This window comes from Solea senegalensis, linkage group LG6 (assembly GCF_019176455.1).
Source record: "Solea senegalensis isolate Sse05_10M linkage group LG6, IFAPA_SoseM_1, whole genome shotgun sequence".
NCBI lineage: Eukaryota > Metazoa > Chordata > Actinopteri > Pleuronectiformes > Soleidae > Solea > Solea senegalensis.
The window spans coordinates 24027000-24044936 of NC_058026.1; the positions used below are offsets into that span (position 1 = coordinate 24027000).

A 17937-nucleotide genomic window follows, 5' to 3' on the forward strand; every position below is an offset into this window, starting at 1 on the left:
TTAGATGTATCAAATTCCCACCGTCCGAGCTGTTCACATCCTCTCCACTGACATTCGCAACCCTAAGGGCTCAGTTGCCAAGCAGGTCACAGTGTGCTTCAAATCACTCCCAGACGCCTTTTTTTCTCACAGACGCAGATGGAAAAGAAAGAGGGCCCCATTGACTTTCCAGAGAAACCAGTATTATTATGATGGTGAAATAAAAGTCTTTCTTCACGCCAGACATGGAAAGTGATTTATTGATATAAGCAGCAGCACTAACACAAGGTTTGCTTGTTAAACCAATGACAACAAACACATAGGAATTTCATTTTCTATGGATTATTTATACATACCTTGTGTTTATGTTGATGTATAGTGGTAAAATAATACTGTACAAATATCACAGGATAACACAAGTGTACAAAAACACCCCAGTTAATGAAGTGCAACACACACACACCATCTCATTCAATGGTTTACATGTCTTCACATATAAAACAGTATAAGGTTGTCTCATAAATGATATTTAACGTTACTTTTTTGTTGACTTGATACCACTCTGATTTCCGTAAGTTAACTATAAAGCTAACGCCAGTTAGCTTAGTTTAGCTCACCCAGAAAATGAATACTCTCTAGTTCAGAAATGTCCGCCATATCAAACCCGTCTTTAGTAAAATAGTAAAGTAAAAGTTACTTAGAACGTCATTCTGTTATATTTCATATTCTTCACAAGAGCAAATGTGTGCATAACACAACTTTCCTGACTATTTGCCCTGCGGCTAACAGCTAATATTATTTTGAAAAGGTAGACCTGCCATTTTCAAGAGACACACTGTATGTTTGATCAATAAATAAACACCATTCTATGCATACTATTTAAAAGATGCACATATAAACCTTATGTAAAGGGCTGGGGAAAAATTCAGCAAATTTATTTTTGCCAACCCCCATCTGACCCATCTGCGAGTCCCGACCTACTCTCTGGGAATGAATAGGAATGGGAATTCCAAGTGCTACTTGGAAATGTAATTCAAAATGTTTTTAATTTAATTAATTCTTAACTCTAATTGCTCAGGTTTTAGCTCTGTCAAATTCAAAGGCCGACATAAGGTTAGTATGAATTGAAAATGACACATAAGCAGAAGTTTTGAAGTTCCTGGGAGTCACTTTTCTCCGCCATATATCACCAACAAGTCCCAGATCAGAACTTGATATTTAACATTTGTACAAACACAAAAATAGGTTCCTCTTATCTAACTCTGGGTACGAAATTAAATAACCACGTATCCCAAAAAAAGTCAAACTGTTACTTGAGTACCACTATTAACACTCATCCACCTCTGTCATTACACAATAATATAATAAAGCCTGAATGAAATTATTACTGCAATACACTTTATAAAAGTGGACACTATACATAGTATATATTCCTTTGGGTATACATGCATATTTTTCCTATTGTTGACTATGTATAGTAAAATTCACAGTGCTGTAAAAAAAAGAGCTAATTTCTGTCCATTTTTGGTGAATGATGATATCCTGTCATAACACACGACTTAATATTCATCATTTGCTTGATATATGAGCTATAAAAATACAGAGTTGTACCTCATCTGCTCTAAACCCCACAATCCTGCAGTTACTCGGTTGTTTTGTGCCAGCGCACTTTCGCATTTTCCGACACACGCGAGTCAAACAAATCTTCCAACCTGAACAACCGTACAGTAGTTGCCGGTAGGTCGTCATATGAGCTCCCCCTGCCACGGCAGCTTGACTTTGAATCCTCATTGTTACAACAACAAACATGTGGCTAAAGTTGAAATATCATGGAACAAAGAAACAATCCTGACTGATTGGTTTCACATGAGAAGCAAACAACAGTCTCCTGCCACTGTCCGCTGCTTTTGTTTCTCCATCCTTCCAAAAGTCAACATTCAGGCTCATATGTTGCTTCAGTGGTCTCTTAGGAAGTGCATGTGTTGACTGAAAAAGTACTTCACGACGTACTGTTTACATGTTAGGGTGAGCATCGGCTGCATTTTAAAAGCTTGCTGGGGATAGTGGAAAGCTCGAAAATGGTCCTCATGTGAGTGATCAGTTGCTGTCCTTCCTGATGCTGCGGTCGCTGCACAGGTTGTTGGGCTCGGGGCTTTTGCACTGGATACTGGTTCCGTTCATGGGTCCGATGCTGCTTATTTGGTTGTCAGAGTAACACCAGCAGCACAGACATGACTTGAAGAACATGTGAAGAGATTAAAAAAAAAGGAGACAGTTTTTAAGTTTTGAGATTTTACAGGTGAAGTTCAACAATTTGGCAAATACAGTCTTTTTTCTGGTGGAACTACGGTGGCTTTCAAATATCAGAAAGGATGTAAACACTCTTACAAGTCTCTCCACTCTTCCACTCCCACTCGCTCTGTTGTTTCCTTCTTCTCTTATGTTGGTTTGCACATCGGGTTGATGTGGGTGAAGCCTATCACCATTCATTCATTCATTCATTCATTCATTCATTGTAAGCTCCCGATTCAAAATGCGAAACACGCTGCTGTTAAAATCATGCTAGGTCAAGATGGCGGCCCCTTACTTTATGTACATATAAAATAATTATTCTAAGTCCACACAAACCAAATATTTTTTTTATTTTTGAGTGATTATATCCGTACACAAACATATTCATCATTAGTTCAATTTCGGCCAATCAATAAACGTCCCTCAATGTTTTACAATGGACCTTCAAACCAAGAAGGAACCTACAAATTAGTGAGTCAGATATGAGAATGCTATCAATCTGTTCAACAATGTGTGAGAAAGCAAAATACACATTACTTTTTGCATCGCCATGTTATTTTTTAAACATAGCCATTTTTCTTTTGCTCCCACCTCCCTCCCTCCCTCCCTCCCTTCCACAGCTCCTTCGACGTGCAAACTTGAGGCATGGTTTATGTCCAACTCAGGTCCCTTTGACAGATATTTGCAGTCTGTGACCTCTGCTAACAAAGTGAATACATAAATCAAAGGGCTGATTTTACATGGAAGGTCATCATAACCTCTGAGTCATGGACAAAAGCCTGAGTTCATTGTTTTTCTTTTCTGGCCAGACTAAATCCACCTTATTAAGTGTGTGTGTGTGTGTGTGTGTGTTTGTGATCAAAGATGATAAAAGAAAATGTTCCATTATATTTATATTATTTAAAAATGACCAGAAAGAGAAGTCCACTGTTGACCGACGTAGAACGACAGTCCCCAGTTAGAACATGTGTGTGTGTGTGTGTGTATTAGAGGGAAGCACCATACCTTGAAGCAGTTTTTGAACTTCTTGCTCACAATGTAGAGGACAATAGGGTTTATGCAGGAGTTGATTGTAGCGAGGTTGATACCGAGGTAATCCAGGACCAACAGGAAACTAAAAAAAACAGAAAAAAGGCTCATTACTCTTATTCTTTACTTTATTTACCCACTTTGTTGCCTTTAGACCTTTGAGTAACGTCTGTGTGGGAGCTTTGTTTCACTCACCTGAGTAGCTCACAGCGCATGTTGTCATTCTGGTAGTAAACCATTTTCTTGAGGATTCTGCTCAGGTGCAGTGGGAACCAGCAGAGGGCAAAGATGAGGACAAGGCAGAAGACAGCTTTGGCCACTTCCCTCCTCTGGAAACACAAATAAAAGACAAACAAGTTTGCATTACAGACACTTTCATTCATTACACGTTTATATCATTTTCTTATTGTTTAGATGTATTGTTTTACCTGTTTGAGGTGCTCACTGAGTGCTATCCGAAGGCTGCCATTCCTGTGGTTGAGCATCTCGCTTGTCATCAGGGTGTAAAAGATGGCAGTGCAGGCAAGTGGCACACAAAAGTAGAAGCCAAACAGCCACCAGTCCTTTGCGTCCCTGTAGAACTACAGAGATGAGCACAAGTGACACAGTGAGTTGCATTTCAACTGAAACAAATGCACAAAAGACAGTGAAACCAAGTCGTTCTGTTAAAAGAAAGAAATTAGGCTTTTCAGTCCACAATTTTCCACCTGATCCAGTGACTTCCCCATATACACAACCCTCCATTCACCTCCACCACCTGCCTGGTCATACATTAGGCCTAAATACACTCTTGTGTTAATTTCCTGTAATTGCCAAGCTGTCTCAAATGGCTCATTCTCTGAGATCTCAGAGATGGGTATACCCTGGACAGTTCGCCAGTCCATCGCAGGGCCACACAACCATCCACTCACACCTCAAGTTAGAGTGTCCAATTTACCTAATCCCATATTGTGTGTTTTTGGACTGTGGGAGGAAACTGGAGAACCTGGAGAAACCCACAATATTTATATTAAGAGGGACAAAAATTGAAATTACAGGAATAATCCTAGAATATTTGCTGTTGTAATTGAACCTCACCCAGACATAAACCACTTCCAGATGACCCTTGTACTCGTGTGCCATCCAACTATGTGAATACTTCACATGTCCTGTCCTGAGTCAGAAAGCAAACTGGATTTAATTGCACTTGAAAAAAAGAAGCCAAGTATTCTCCTAATGGGCAACTTCAAAACCACACAACTTGACTTATTACACAACTTCAGTTGTACAGCAAAAACAAAATACGTTCTCAGACTGACTCACTTTTAAGTCTGAATGTGATAAAAACAAAGTGGAAAAAATGTGTTTTGAGTTATAATATCATAAAACACTGTAAATACCGAGAGAACCATCAGTCCTTTTTATTTATGACAACTATATCTAAGACGTGGTTCATCTTGAGGGCTCAGATTTCAGGCAAATAATTGCCCTTTGCCTGCTATCAATTATCCAATCCTAGGATGTTACAACAGCCCCGGCAGTCACTGGGAGAGAGGAAGCACAGGTGAACACAACCTAAACAATCACCCTATCAGATAATATTTTTATAATCATTTTATTACATTTTGCATTCATGCCCTGCGTAGAAAACGTTCATGTGACTGACTTCACTGTCATAGTAATGCTCTAACAATGGCACCCCTCCCCCACCACCACCCCCACTACCACCAAAATAGCACATCATTGTGTCAAGTGGCCATTAAAAACACTTACCAACTCAGAACAAACAACGCTGGCCTTTACGAAGATGGAAATCTTATGCTGAACTGGCACTTTCACTGTAAGTGCTGCTCATGCAGGTGGGTTTCCTATCTCATTACTCCTGTGATGTTTTGTCTCTATTACTTTATTTAACATCATCTACCACAGTGACACAGTGTACTGTACAGCACATCGTGGCCTGAATGCAAGCAAAACAACAGGAAAAGAAAACACATGCCCCAATGTTGAAAAGTGAAAATAAAAGAAAAACAGCGTACCATCATGAAGTCAGTTTTGGGGTTGAGCATACAGGTGCGTATGGTTTGGTTGTTGTAGTTGAAGGCGATAATGTCGAAGCCAATAGCCTCCGGTACTGCCAGGATGAGTGACAGCACCCAAATAGACAAAATTTCAATGACGGTAAACAGAGGAACACCCACTCCCTGCACTCTGCTCCAGGATGCAACAGCCCTGTACCTGTGACACAGGAGGACAGAATAATAAAAACATGTAAAACATATGGAGTACAAATATTAACATTGACATACAACATAGTTTTTGCAAATGTACCGTTGTGGGACAAATAAAGGATTAGATTTTCTTAAAATGGTAAAATTATACTGTAAGTTTAGAGAATATTGAGTTAATTACAGAGGTGGAAAGTAATGAATTACATTTACTCGCGTTGCTGTAATTGAGTAGGATTTTTGTGTACTTGTACTTTTGTAAGTGTAACGTTTTGAATTTGTAATTTTAATTTTCCTTAAGTATGTTTTTTTTGGAAGTTCTGTACTGTGCTACATTTTAAATAGAGTAAAAACATGATGAGGACAGGTGAATGACAAGGACAGGTGAATGATGAGGACAGGTGATTGATGAGGACAGGTGAATGACATGGACAGGTGAATGACATGGACAGGTGGACGGAGTGAATGATGAGGACAGGTGAATGATGGACATGAGACAGGTGAATGATGAGGTGAATGATGAGGACAGGTGTGAATATGACAGGTGAATGATGAGGACAGGATGACATGATGAGGACAGGTGAATGACGAGGACAGGTGAATGATGAGGACAGGTGAATGACGAGGACCGGTGAATGACAAGGATAGTTAATTCATGTGAGATTTGTGTCCCCCTTTTCACAAGAAAGAACCCCAACCGTGTAACTAAGTAACTTCTACTCAGAGTAAATTTTAAACTAGCTACTTTTTTTTTTTTTTACGTTAACTTGAGTTAATTTTTAGACCAGAACTTTTACTTGTATTTAAGTAAAATCAAAATAATGGAACTTTTACTTGAGTAGAATATTTCCGGACTCTTTCTACCTCTGGTTAAATATTACATTATGTTCCAGGGATACACATAAGAAGATTTAGAGCTGTTGATACAAGATACAATAAATAATGACCATTGATAGACAGATTAAAAAAAATAAATAAATAATGTAATTAATCAAAATGGATATTTAGAAATTCATTAATTTTCAGCCCCTTTTTTCATCTGAAATAGAAATCAGTAAAGTCCTAGTCTTCTTCTTCTCTTCTCTGTATACAAGGCAGCACACCAAACACAACAAACTGCTCTGTCAGCAAACAATATCAAAATCTTAAGAATTAATGAACAGAGATGATCAATTGTTTATTTTAATATCTAATATTTATATTTTTGTGAAGCCTCCAAACAGACTGGCCCGTGTTGGCAGAGGGGTCTGTCTGTGTTGGCTTGTGTTTCCCACGCACTGAATATTTGTTTGCTTGTTTGTTTCTGTAATGGAAACCACTTGTCAAAATGTTTTAGTAAAATCCCGCATCAAGATTTTATGGGCAAAAACAATATATTTTTCATGACACATTTGAATTTCCCTGTTGAACAACATGGTGGCATTTATATTTTACTAAGTGGTAATGTATCCACCCTTTTCTCTTCCCACCAACATTGAAAAGTTACAAAAGTACTTTCATGATACACACTGACAGAGATATGCTCCACATTTCCTGGAAACAAACGGAGAGAGCATCTGTACAGCTGTACAGCTCTGCAGTCTAATCGAGGTCATTAAATATCGCTGCCTGAACCTTGAAGACTCTTCAGTGCATACATGGGAACCTCTTATCTCTATAAAGTTGTGTCTAGAACATAAAGTGAGATGATACTGAGCTCCAGCACTTCACGATGATTATTTATTCATTAAGGAATTTCTATTAAGGTGCTATTAAAAAATAACTTGCCGGTAAACTTCCTATCAAGCTTTTGGATATTAAGCCCACCGCCTGTACTGTATGTCTATATGTTCCTTATATCCAGTGCCTATATCATACACTTAATGTTAGTTCCACTAACAGTAGTTCCATTAACACTACTTTAATAACATATACTGTAATAAAGAAAACAAATAGATTGAAGCTTCTCAGTGAACATGGCTAGTATTGAACTGAATGCTTTTCTCCCTCTTCCTGCCATGACACTGGATTTAAATATCAAAATATTCATTTTCGGACTAAACTAATCTCCGAGGGCTTTTTAATGAAAACGAACACGACATTAGATGAAAACATTTGTGACTCTCCTGAGCTCAGTAAAAGAATTGGATGAGTTGCCAAGGCTAGTTGGCTAAACGAGATGTGTTTAACTTTCCTCCCAGTGCCTCGACTGTCTCCATTTGTGTAACCATATCTGCTTTTTTAGCTGTGAAAAAATAAACATGCTGGCCTCATAAAAACTTTGGCGTAAAGTCACCTTTTTTGTGAGAATGAAAAATACCACAATAGAAAACCCATTACAATGTTTTTTGAAATTTTTAGTTTTTGCTGTTTAGTCACATTCCAGCATCATCATTTAAATGCTGCTCATGGGAGAAGGTGTGAACACTGACCTGTCCACGCTGAGGGCGCACAGATTGAGGACAGTGATGCCCACAGAGGCTTTCTGCAGGAAGGGCACCAGCTTACACAGACACAGGCCAAACATGCTGTCGTCAAATGGCCAGCGTGACGCCAGGAGCTGGTGGAAAAACAACAGCAACGGACATATTATAAAATCAACAGCAGCATCATCACAAATCTCAGTGGGATTAAGCAAAGCAGAGTTTATTTCTCTAGCACAGATAGAGATCACAAAGAGCTTCCCAGCAAATAAAAGGTGCACATAAAAGTGGACATTTAGCATTCAACTTTCATCACATCTTCTGCATAAATACTGTACAATTCTTTAAATGTTGACTATTGTAAAATCTGAGTGTGTTAAGGCAGGGTTACTGCAGATTATAGCACTTCAGAGATGTTGCGACATCATCTTAACGTCACCCGGACTTTAGTCTGACACAAACTGTACGGCGCTCATCATCTGAAAAGACTTTGAACAACTTCTGCTGAACTTTTCCTGCAAACATAGAATGTCTTAAAACATGCCACTGAGTCACCAAGCTGTCACCGGGCCATGAGAGCAGAGGTCCTTCATCAGAGTGGCCTTGGCAACTCTCCAACAAAGGATACAACCTGCGTAGAACATGTGTCCCTGAGCCGAACCCAAAGGAAGACCTTCATGGTGCTTCACGGCCTTATAATGTTTACTTGCGCAGTTTCCCAGGAGGTCAGAAGAGGATCTAACGTCATTGTTTTTAGAGTATAAGTAGCTGATTATTTTTGGAAACACTGCTGTAGCCCTGAGGAAGTGGACTGGAGGCTTCAGTGCTTTCAGCAGTGTGGACGTGGCCCTTTCCTTGTTTGTGCGCAAACTGTTTCTCCAGTAAAAAAAAAAAAAAATGTTGTTTCCTCTCCGTACATCTGTAGCCCAGACTTCAAAGCCATTGTGCCAAGTCCGACGTTAATTTTAACCAGGTGGCTTTATGTCACATGATGCACTCAAACTACCTATCAGTGCTGATTATAATATGAATCATGACACTGTTTAAAACAATAAATCAACCCAATGAGACTAATGTATCATCATTAAACCTTTCACATTTGAAAGGCAACGTCCACAGTCCAAAAGTCAACAGAAGAGGCATCAAATATCAAAACGAAACTTTCCTGACTGTGTTCAAGTCTTTTCATAAAATAATGAAACTATCTTTGTGCAAAGGTTTTCCATTATGATATCGTTACCAACAATACTTGCAACTTTTTTACTTGTTTGGTTGATGAAGATTACAAATGCAACTTTAATGACTGAATCAAAAAACTTCTCACTCGTGATTTATGACTTGGAGTTTTTCTTTTGATAATAAAGTCTCAAGATAAGGGTCCGTGACGAATGTCTCAGGTCAGCACGAGGCCACTGACATGTATGACTGACTACAGGCTGATTCCTCTGTTTATTTAAGACAGCTGTCTCCCGGCTCCTCTCATCACTAATCTGCCCACACGACGAAAATAACGCTCTCTGACTGATTACACTTTCACATCCATGTGCACATTCACAACCTCTGCCCTGTTTTCCCGTCTGTGATATTCCACTTTGTGGACCGGATCCTTTGTTGCTGCAGGTCAACACGAACAAGACACCTGTCACTCAGCATCATGACTATGAAATTAAGGCTAAAGCCACAGTGTTTCACTTCTGTTGTTCTTGTTGATGTTATTAATCTGCCTCTTTTTGGTCTTATTTTAATCCTGTTTTTATTCACTTCTGAAACCTTCCTTGGATGCGTCTTTGTGTTTTCAGCCATAGTCCAACCTGTCTGCCGCTGTCCTTGTTTTACAATCGACAATATTGCCGTTGCCTTCATCTGTCTTGACATTAAAAAATAAATCACTTCCTGTGTGCAGCGCGAGAATGTTGCCAGGCAACACAAGACCTAAACACTGCTATACTGACATAGAGCAGGACTATTCAGTTGGGCCGCATTTTCAAACCAAGAAATCTAGCTGAGCCAGACATTTTCTGCAGCCAGTGAGCAGCAGGTGAAGACCAATTTAAAATGTACATAAAAAATAATAAAAGAACGAGCAATAAAATTATTCTGGTCATACCTGTCCTTCGCACACCTCAAAGTGCGTAAAAAAACTGTACAGTAGTGGCTGTAACTATACTAACTACTAAAAAAAGACCCTTGTTTGTCATCTCAGGTGCATCTCAAAGTTCCTAAAATCAAACAGTAGCACAATATTAGCATTTGTTTGTCTTTGAAATAAGATAAACACACGTCACATATATGCGACCCACAAACATCTCAACGTGCCTTTAACAGAATACAAAAGAACGGAATCTTTGAGGGACAGTGAAAAGTGTTTGTCTAGTTATTTCTTCAGTTATCTCTTTTGGAACCACAGGCTGGGCCACTAAGAAGCTGGTTATGGGCCACATGTGGGCCACGGGCCGCCATTTGAATAGCCTGGACGTAGAGCATCGCGTTGGTGCCGATAGGACTAATCAAGTTAGGCACCGCAGTTTGAAGACTCTCCACTAGACACACACAACAGATGAACAGAGGTAATAAAAAATAAAAAAATCCTACCTTGTACACATTGATTGGTATATCGATGAAAATGTAGATGAGGTCACCCAGTGCCAGGCTGGCGATCAGGGCATTGGGCCCGTTCCTCATGCACTTATGTCGGTATATGATCCTCAGCAGCGTGGCGTTGCCAATAAGGCCAACCGCAAACACCACAATAGAGATTGTGGTGTTGATGTACTTAAAATAGTCCTTAATAGTAGTCCTTTGCACACACATCGGGGGTGGCACTGGCCTCTTTACAACACTTTCGTTTGCAGATCCAGATCCAACAGCCTGTGAATCAGCCCCTGGGGCCTGCAGGTGGGGGCCGGGCCTAGTGTTTGGACTGATGGTGCTGTAGGTACCCACAGACTGGAGGGTGGAGCGGACGAGAAAGCCCGGGTCCTTCTCGGCTGGAGCTCTGTTTATCTGGCACATTCCGCTGGCTGCCATACAGACCATTAGCACCAACACATGTACAGCTGCGGTGCCCATTATGAAACACACTCGGCGCTTTGATTTCACTGATTGAAATACTGTCCCAATATATCACTGTGGAGGAAAGGAAACACAGGTAACAATTATTTTTCCAGAAAATACAGCAAAACCCTGCAACTTCCAGCTCTTCATTTTGTCTTCATTTAAATTTAAAGAGGTTTAAAGAGGTTTGATCGCATTACTGCACCTTTCAAAAGCTGTGACGGACTTTATCATGTCTTCAAGACTTGAAAAAGGTTTTACCTTGGCAGCACAGATGGGAGATGCCAGGACCAGTTACAGTCTGACAGTCAGGATGAGGCATCAGCAGAGAGCAAAGGGCATCTCATTTGCTCTTAGCCTTTCCTGGAAGAAGCAGCGCTCGCTTATGTCTTTCTATCAATAACGTTGCAGCTGAACAGCGAGGCTTTGTGTGTGCTTTTTTTGTGCTGTTTGGACAACGAGTCCCATCTGTGGGTGTGCAACTGAAAGCTTGGTTCTTTTCCGTCCCACCCCCCCCACCCCCCCTGTTTCTAATTTAGAAAGGTTGAAACACATGGTCACAAAAAGAAGAGCCTTTGAAACCATGCTGCAATTTGCAATTCAGAATTAAGATTGAAATAAAAACCGGACTTGACGAATGTTAAAATACACACTTGGGCTCCCTACTGAACTCTTATGACTTTATAAATATATTCACCTTTACTGACTCTAAACAACAAACATCAAACTTTCTGGTCAAAAATCTTAGAGTCACCCATTCCACTAAACTCCTGGTAAAGAACAGATAAAGTTTCAAACTGTCAGATCGATGGTGAAGCCCTTTTAATCATGTCACAGCACAGGCAACTCTTATAGCCCAGAGTTCTTCCTGTTCAAAGTCCCAGCTGTCACCAAGTACACAAAGAACTATTTAGCAGCCAGCCCTTCAAGTAGCATCACAGTTTAGCATCAGCATGACACTGCTGGGATCTGTGACAGCACACAAACTGATCTATCCATAAATAATAAATACGTTTTGGTTTTCACCTACCGCTTCTAAAATGTCTGCCTGGCCCCCTTGGAAACTGTCAGGCAAACTTTCGGCTGAAGCCCCCAGACATCTGTATCACATCACATGAGTAATTAACGCACTATCAAAGCCGTACGGTATCCCACTTGGTTTGAGCAATGCACCCGTCTGCTGTGAGGTGCCTTCGCATTATGGCTCAGAGTTTCCTGTTGAGAGTTTGCAGTATGTCTGAGTGTGTGAGGCTGTGTGTATCTCTACATGTGTGTGTGTGTGTGTGTGTCAGAGCACCAGTGAGACACTTTGACTGGGTGGGATAGTAAATCTCCACCTCCCTTTGGTAACAGACTGGGCCCCTTTAGAAACATCACCCCCCACCCTCTCGCTCTCTCAGAGGCACCGCCTGCTGACAGTCATCTCCAAGGCACAGCAGCACACACACATCCATATACACACACGTACACTTAGATACACACACAGGGGCATCTGGGAGCCCAATGCCCCCCCACAAATCTCCCACTCACCTCAAGGCCCTCGTATTCTCGCTTTCAGTCCCTTTTCTGACTCACATTGTGAGAGAGTATACATTTGTATATACATTTACATGCAAGTGTTTCCTCACACGAACAGCAGCAGAGATTTGACTGGAGGGAGAAACGACATGAGGCAGTCAGTGTCCATGTTGTTATGATAGGTCTCTTTTTACTTGAGTGTGTGTGTGTGTGTGTGTGTGGGGCTGAGACGGGAAGCAGGAGCTAACATCAGCCAGTCTTTGCTTTTGCAGACTAACCACTGTGTGGGTGGTCGAACTGCATCGCACTTTCTTACTCTTGCACCACATGAACTTCAGGACGATCAGTTGAGGAAAATGCGATCAAATCATTACAATAGAAACCCTGGAAAATCCAGTGAAAGAGCTTTCCTCTGCACCCATAACACATCCAAACAGACAGCGCTCCAAACGCTTGGCTGAAGGGAGAGAAGGCAGGTCAGTGCTTCTGCATCAGTGTCCATTAAGGATTCCAATATGGACCATGAATCATGATGTGCACTAAGAGCAGGAAGAAGGCGAGGATCAAAGTCACCACCATCAGCCTTTCCCACCGCCAAAGAGCTGACACAGCATGTGCTTAAAGGGGAAAACCACTAAATTAAATAAATCGTATATTCTATTCCTGGTACGTCTGGCAGTGTTTAGGATATTTGTTAAAAAACAACATCTTTGCTTCTAAATACAACAAACAAATAAAAAGGGTTATACTGTATAATGATATTTCTACAGCACCTTTCATACAAGGATGCAAACACAACAATAAAACACAACACAGGGTGGAATGAAAAGGAAAAGTCTAAAGTCAAAAAGTAAAAACTCTGTTTTAACTTTGAAATAAACTAAAAATGCAAATCAAACTCAACACAGGATGGCATAAAAAAGGAGCTAGCTGAGGCTAGAGTATAAAGTATAAGAATATCTAGTGAGCTGACTTCCCTGATATCTAAAGGTAGTGTGTTCCAAACCTTAGGGTGTAAGTAAGCATAGAGCAAATAAGCATACTTCAATAAAGTTAAAGTGGAACAAGCACATTTATGTAACTCACCTAAACTGTTTTCTCTTTATTTGCAAACGCTGGCTGAGGGAAATTCAACTTCATCCTTTATTTGTGAAAATTGAATACAGTAATGCAAAAATAGATTTAGATATATAAAAAAAACCCATTTCATTTCATTTGATTCATGATACCAAAAGAGAAATGTTGGTCAACAAAAACAAATCTACATTAGTGTGTGTGATGCACTGAATACATCATGTTATTTGTCAATAATATACATAATTGTAAACTTTTATGTTTCTTCCCAGAACGTAGCAGCTCATCTGCAGGTACTTTTCCTACAGTCAAATGTGACTAAATTGGGTAATGCCAATATTTACAGCCGTTTAAAATTAAAGGGATCATGTTGTCTTTAATTGTAGTCATGAATATAACATGGCTTCTGAATTAGTTATGGTCAGCAGTGGCGAATATTTAATTTATTGGAACGCGATCTGCTGATGGCATGTGATTTTCTTACCCCTAGGTTTTTTTTTCCAAAGTCCCTTGATTGTTGGCGGCTTCTGTGACATTTTAACTTTTGAGGGTAGTAGAGCCTTTGTTAGTAAATCCATTAATATATAAATGATGAAACCTTTACCTGCTCCCAGTTGCTTTGGCTTTCATGTTGTTGTTGTGTTGTTGTTTGGATCGTAATCAGGTATTAATGGCATTCTGTCTGAACTCAAAGATGGCAGGCTGCCTGGTAATTCATATGCTTGTTCTCTGATGGCATCTGTCGAAGTGTGCTCTCTGCATATTGGTACATACCCTATGGGAAATTTCAATCCAGCCCCAGACTGAGTGGGATGTAAGCAATTTCTTAACTGGGACACTTGCGTAAAAAACAGAAAGAACACAGAGGGAGAGGAAAAAAAAAAAAAAAACAGGGAGAAAGAAAGAAGATGGAGAGAAAGGGAGTGAGAAAATAAGTTTGAGGCCAATTCTACTGTGACAAGTGGTGACAGGAGTGAAGCGGGTTCAGTAGACTGCCTGGTTTTATTATTTTGGGACATATGGTTCAGACAAACAAGAAAAAGTTACAGCATGTGAGGAAAAAGAAGTGTGAACAGTGATGGCGGGATTTTCGTAATAGCCCGGTGAGTGCGAGCGCTTGCCTTCATCTGACATTAATCAAAATAATCTTAACAGCCATATTTAATTAGAAGGAGGGAAACTTCGAGCAGTGATGCTTACAACTGATGAAATGAGCCTGTGGTGAAGTCTGTAATCCTGTCAAGAATATGTTCGTAGTTCATTTTCATTAACTATGACCTTGAGCTATCTGAAAGTGTAACCTTAATTGTAAATGGCAGATATGTATTTTTTTCCAATCAAGTTTAGTAGAAACTGCTAATCTGGGGGTGCTGGAGCTCTGACGTGATGTGTATTTGGATTATAAAACATAAAGCATGAAGCACTGTCAAATGGTTTGCAGTTACAATGTCCCAGAATATTTTCTCATGTCATTAATAATCATTGTAGCACTTGACTTACTGAGATAAACATTTTTGACTCAAAAGAAAAATATTACATTAGATTTTTGTTTGAAAGCTCAGAATTGATTAAGTATCAACGGGAAAACAGGGAGTTTGGATTGCTCATGCCGTGATGAGTGTCTTGAGACTTCACTTCACAGTCTCACGCCAATAGGGTCAGCCGCATTAACGTGTATTGTGTGGCCGTTGACTTCCCCGCTTCCTTTCTGAGAGCTGCAGTCATGCTCCTTACGATTCCCAAACGCAGCCACTTCCAGAGGGTGACTCAGACTTACCGGCATCAGTGGACTAAAGTGATATCAGGGAGGAGTTAAGGCTGAGCATACTCTAAATGAGGGGAGGGGGTGTGATTGCCAGTTTTATCATCGTAAATAGAGGGAAGGTTTTGTAAGAACCTGCTGTCGTGTAGATGTAAGTTAATGGTTTAGATGTATAGAGTTTGGAAAAATAAAATATGTCTTCAAAAGGTTTCCTAAATACCAATGTTCTCCTGTCTCCATCCCTTACATTACTCAGAGTACAGGGCCATTTCTAGCTTTGTAGGGGCCTAATAAAAAAAATGCTGTTCAGGGGCCCCTAGTTTGCCAAAATACAATGGAGAGATTCTCAACCCTTTAGATCAGGGTTTCTCAATCCTGGTCCTTGGGGACCCACTGCCCTGAATGTTTTAGGTGTTTCCCTGCTCCAACACACCTTGTCAGCTCATCAGCAAACACTTGAGAAGCCTAATAACGATCCATTTATTTGAATCAGGTGTGTTGGAGCAAGGAATCATCTAAAACATGCAGGGCAGTGGGTCCCCAAGGACCAGGATTGAGAAACACTGCTTTAGATGATCGTCGAAGACGACACAATCTATTACACTCCACGAGCAAAACAGGCTGCAGCCGTGTTAACATCTCATATTAAAATTTAAAAAATCATTCCCATCGTACCTGTCTGTGGGACTCGGCAGACGTCACTCACTGCGCGACAGTGCAGTCCAACGATTCCGATGAAGACATGAGACAGCTACAAATGAAGACACGTCATTTTAATTCTCCTCAGATGAGGCTGAACTTGCAGCTTTAAGATGGACGATACTGCTCACACTGTAAGTGTGCGTGTGTTTGCTCGGGCAGTGTGGCAGTGTGGACTCTATATTCTGTGAAAAATCTATTTTAATGAAGTCTAATGAGTCTAATGACTCAGTGACACCAAAACTGAGTGTACAGCTTTACAACAGCTTTACAAGTCACTAGTTTGTGTGTTTGTGTCGTGTGTAAAACAGAAAGTCAGCTGCGCTATGACGACTCCGTCCACGTTGACGAGGTACTATATTGTGATGGAAAACCATACCAAACCATACCAGTGGAACTGAATCGTGCCCTGCCAAGGGGAGCCGTGATGGAACTGTACAGTGGAAACGTGTATATGACCTGGGGCCTAAGGACACTAAGTCATACTCAGAGACACACATTCATGTGTCGCAGTATGTTGTACAGTAGCTATGACATTAACTGTAAAGTGAGACAATAAACTTCATGCAAAAATCCCTATTGCTTAAATATACTTTCAAAATGTTTGCCATGACACACAACACTTGTAAGTGTCCATATGCTTAAACACAAAGCTCTTACACGACAGGGTAACTCATAGTGGAGTCAGTTACAGCCGAGACACATTCCTGCTTACAATCTGGCTCCTGTCAGACATAACGTAAATGTGCTGATAAATGCAAGAGCTTTAGTCCATCACACTTCTGCTTTCCCCTATCAGAAAGCCCATGAGTGCATGTTCAAAATGTCTGGGAAATCATTTTTAACTCAGGTCTGTTTTGAAACACAACAATCTGTTGTTGGATACTTTACGCTGTGGCCTTTTTTCTTTTTTAATATGCATGTGTTGTGAAATAAGCATAAACATCTAACGAGTGTGAAGCTGTTGTGTTCAAAGCCTCATCAGTGGATGAACCTCTCGGGCAGTGATCGGCACTTTGTGGTTTTCACTCGGCGTAGGCCAACTTGGAAAACATCTGTGGACAATTAGAAAGTGGCATGCTACTTATAAATACAGCTGTGAGGACCAAGTGACCAAAGCTGAGGATAACAAACCGGAGTCACAAGAAGACTGATGGAGGCTCTTCATTGAACTTCCACATGTTGTTCGGTTTAAACTTGTTTTCCCGATATGGATCTGTTATCAGACAACAGTTTTAAATGGATTGCACATTGTGACCACATCCATCAGCCTGAGATTCACAAAAGATTTTCTTTCTCACTACTAAATCACTGCCCATACATTTACATATACTGTGTATTATACCTCCCTATCTACCAATGAGTCTGCATACTTTTCCTGTAATCGGTTCCCAACTGTCCGTCATATACAACTGATAGTTCAACTGCACTAACCTCTTGTCTTGCCCTCCTGCTCACTCCAGAACACTTAATCCCTCCACTTATTTCCCCTGATCACAAGCGATGTTGCTCTCTGTTTTGTTGCAGGGCACCGGGCCATGTGGACATTCTGAAGGAGATACTTTTCATTCTATGAATTCTTCATGTTTTAAAGTTGATCACATGAAAACAAAAACCTGTTTCGCAGCATCGGACCACACGCAGAAGACAAGGTGTCTGACGGCCACACCAAGGTTATTATAGTGAACGAGAGCTAACAAAATAACGAAAACTAAAATTGAAAAATAATAATATCAATAATCAGGAAATATAAAGTTGAGGAGAATATGAAAAACACCTCTAAAACCACCAACATTAACATTAATGCATCAGTAACAGTGTTACTAAAAAGTGAACATCCCGCCATACCATAAAAGCAGAGTTACATAGGAATAAATTATACTTCAGAGTTGTGTGAGTGAAGGACAATGTTCATTTAAAT

General features: G+C 40.3%; 1 protein-coding gene across 2 annotated transcripts; it reads right to left on the bottom strand.

Annotated features, from left to right (window-relative positions):
* Nucleotides 1-221: 221 nt before the first annotated feature.
* Nucleotides 222-12253, bottom strand: ednraa (endothelin receptor type Aa). Of its 2 annotated transcripts, none has more exons than XM_044029060.1 (8): nt 11994-12253; nt 10502-11035; nt 7919-8046; nt 5319-5517; nt 3729-3881; nt 3496-3629; nt 3277-3385; nt 222-2214 (listed from the first exon to the last, which is right to left on the bottom strand). In XM_044029060.1, the coding sequence occupies exons 2-8, from the start codon at nt 10976-10978 to the stop codon at nt 2077-2079; spliced, it is 1338 nt and encodes a 445-aa protein (XP_043884995.1). In that variant the 5' UTR covers nt 10979-11035; nt 11994-12253; the 3' UTR covers nt 222-2076. The 2 variants fall into 2 exon arrangements, with proteins under 2 accessions (XP_043884995.1, XP_043884996.1); XM_044029061.1 differs by lacking the exon at nt 11994-12253 and adding an exon at nt 11225-11425.
* Between the last annotated feature and the right edge of the window lie 5684 nt (nt 12254-17937).

Coding starts and splice junctions, on each gene's coding strand:
- ednraa (XM_044029060.1), bottom strand. CDS start 10,978: ATGGGCACCGCAGCTGTACATGTGTTGGTGCTAATGGTCTGTATGGCA. Junction 3,882..5,318: donor CCAAAACTGACTTCATGATG/GTACGCTGTTTT, acceptor TCATCTCTGTAG/TTCTACAGGGACGCAAAGGA. Junction 3,386..3,495: donor ATGCGCTGTGAGCTACTCAG/GTGAGTGAAACA, acceptor TGTTTTTTTTAG/TTTCCTGTTGGTCCTGGATT.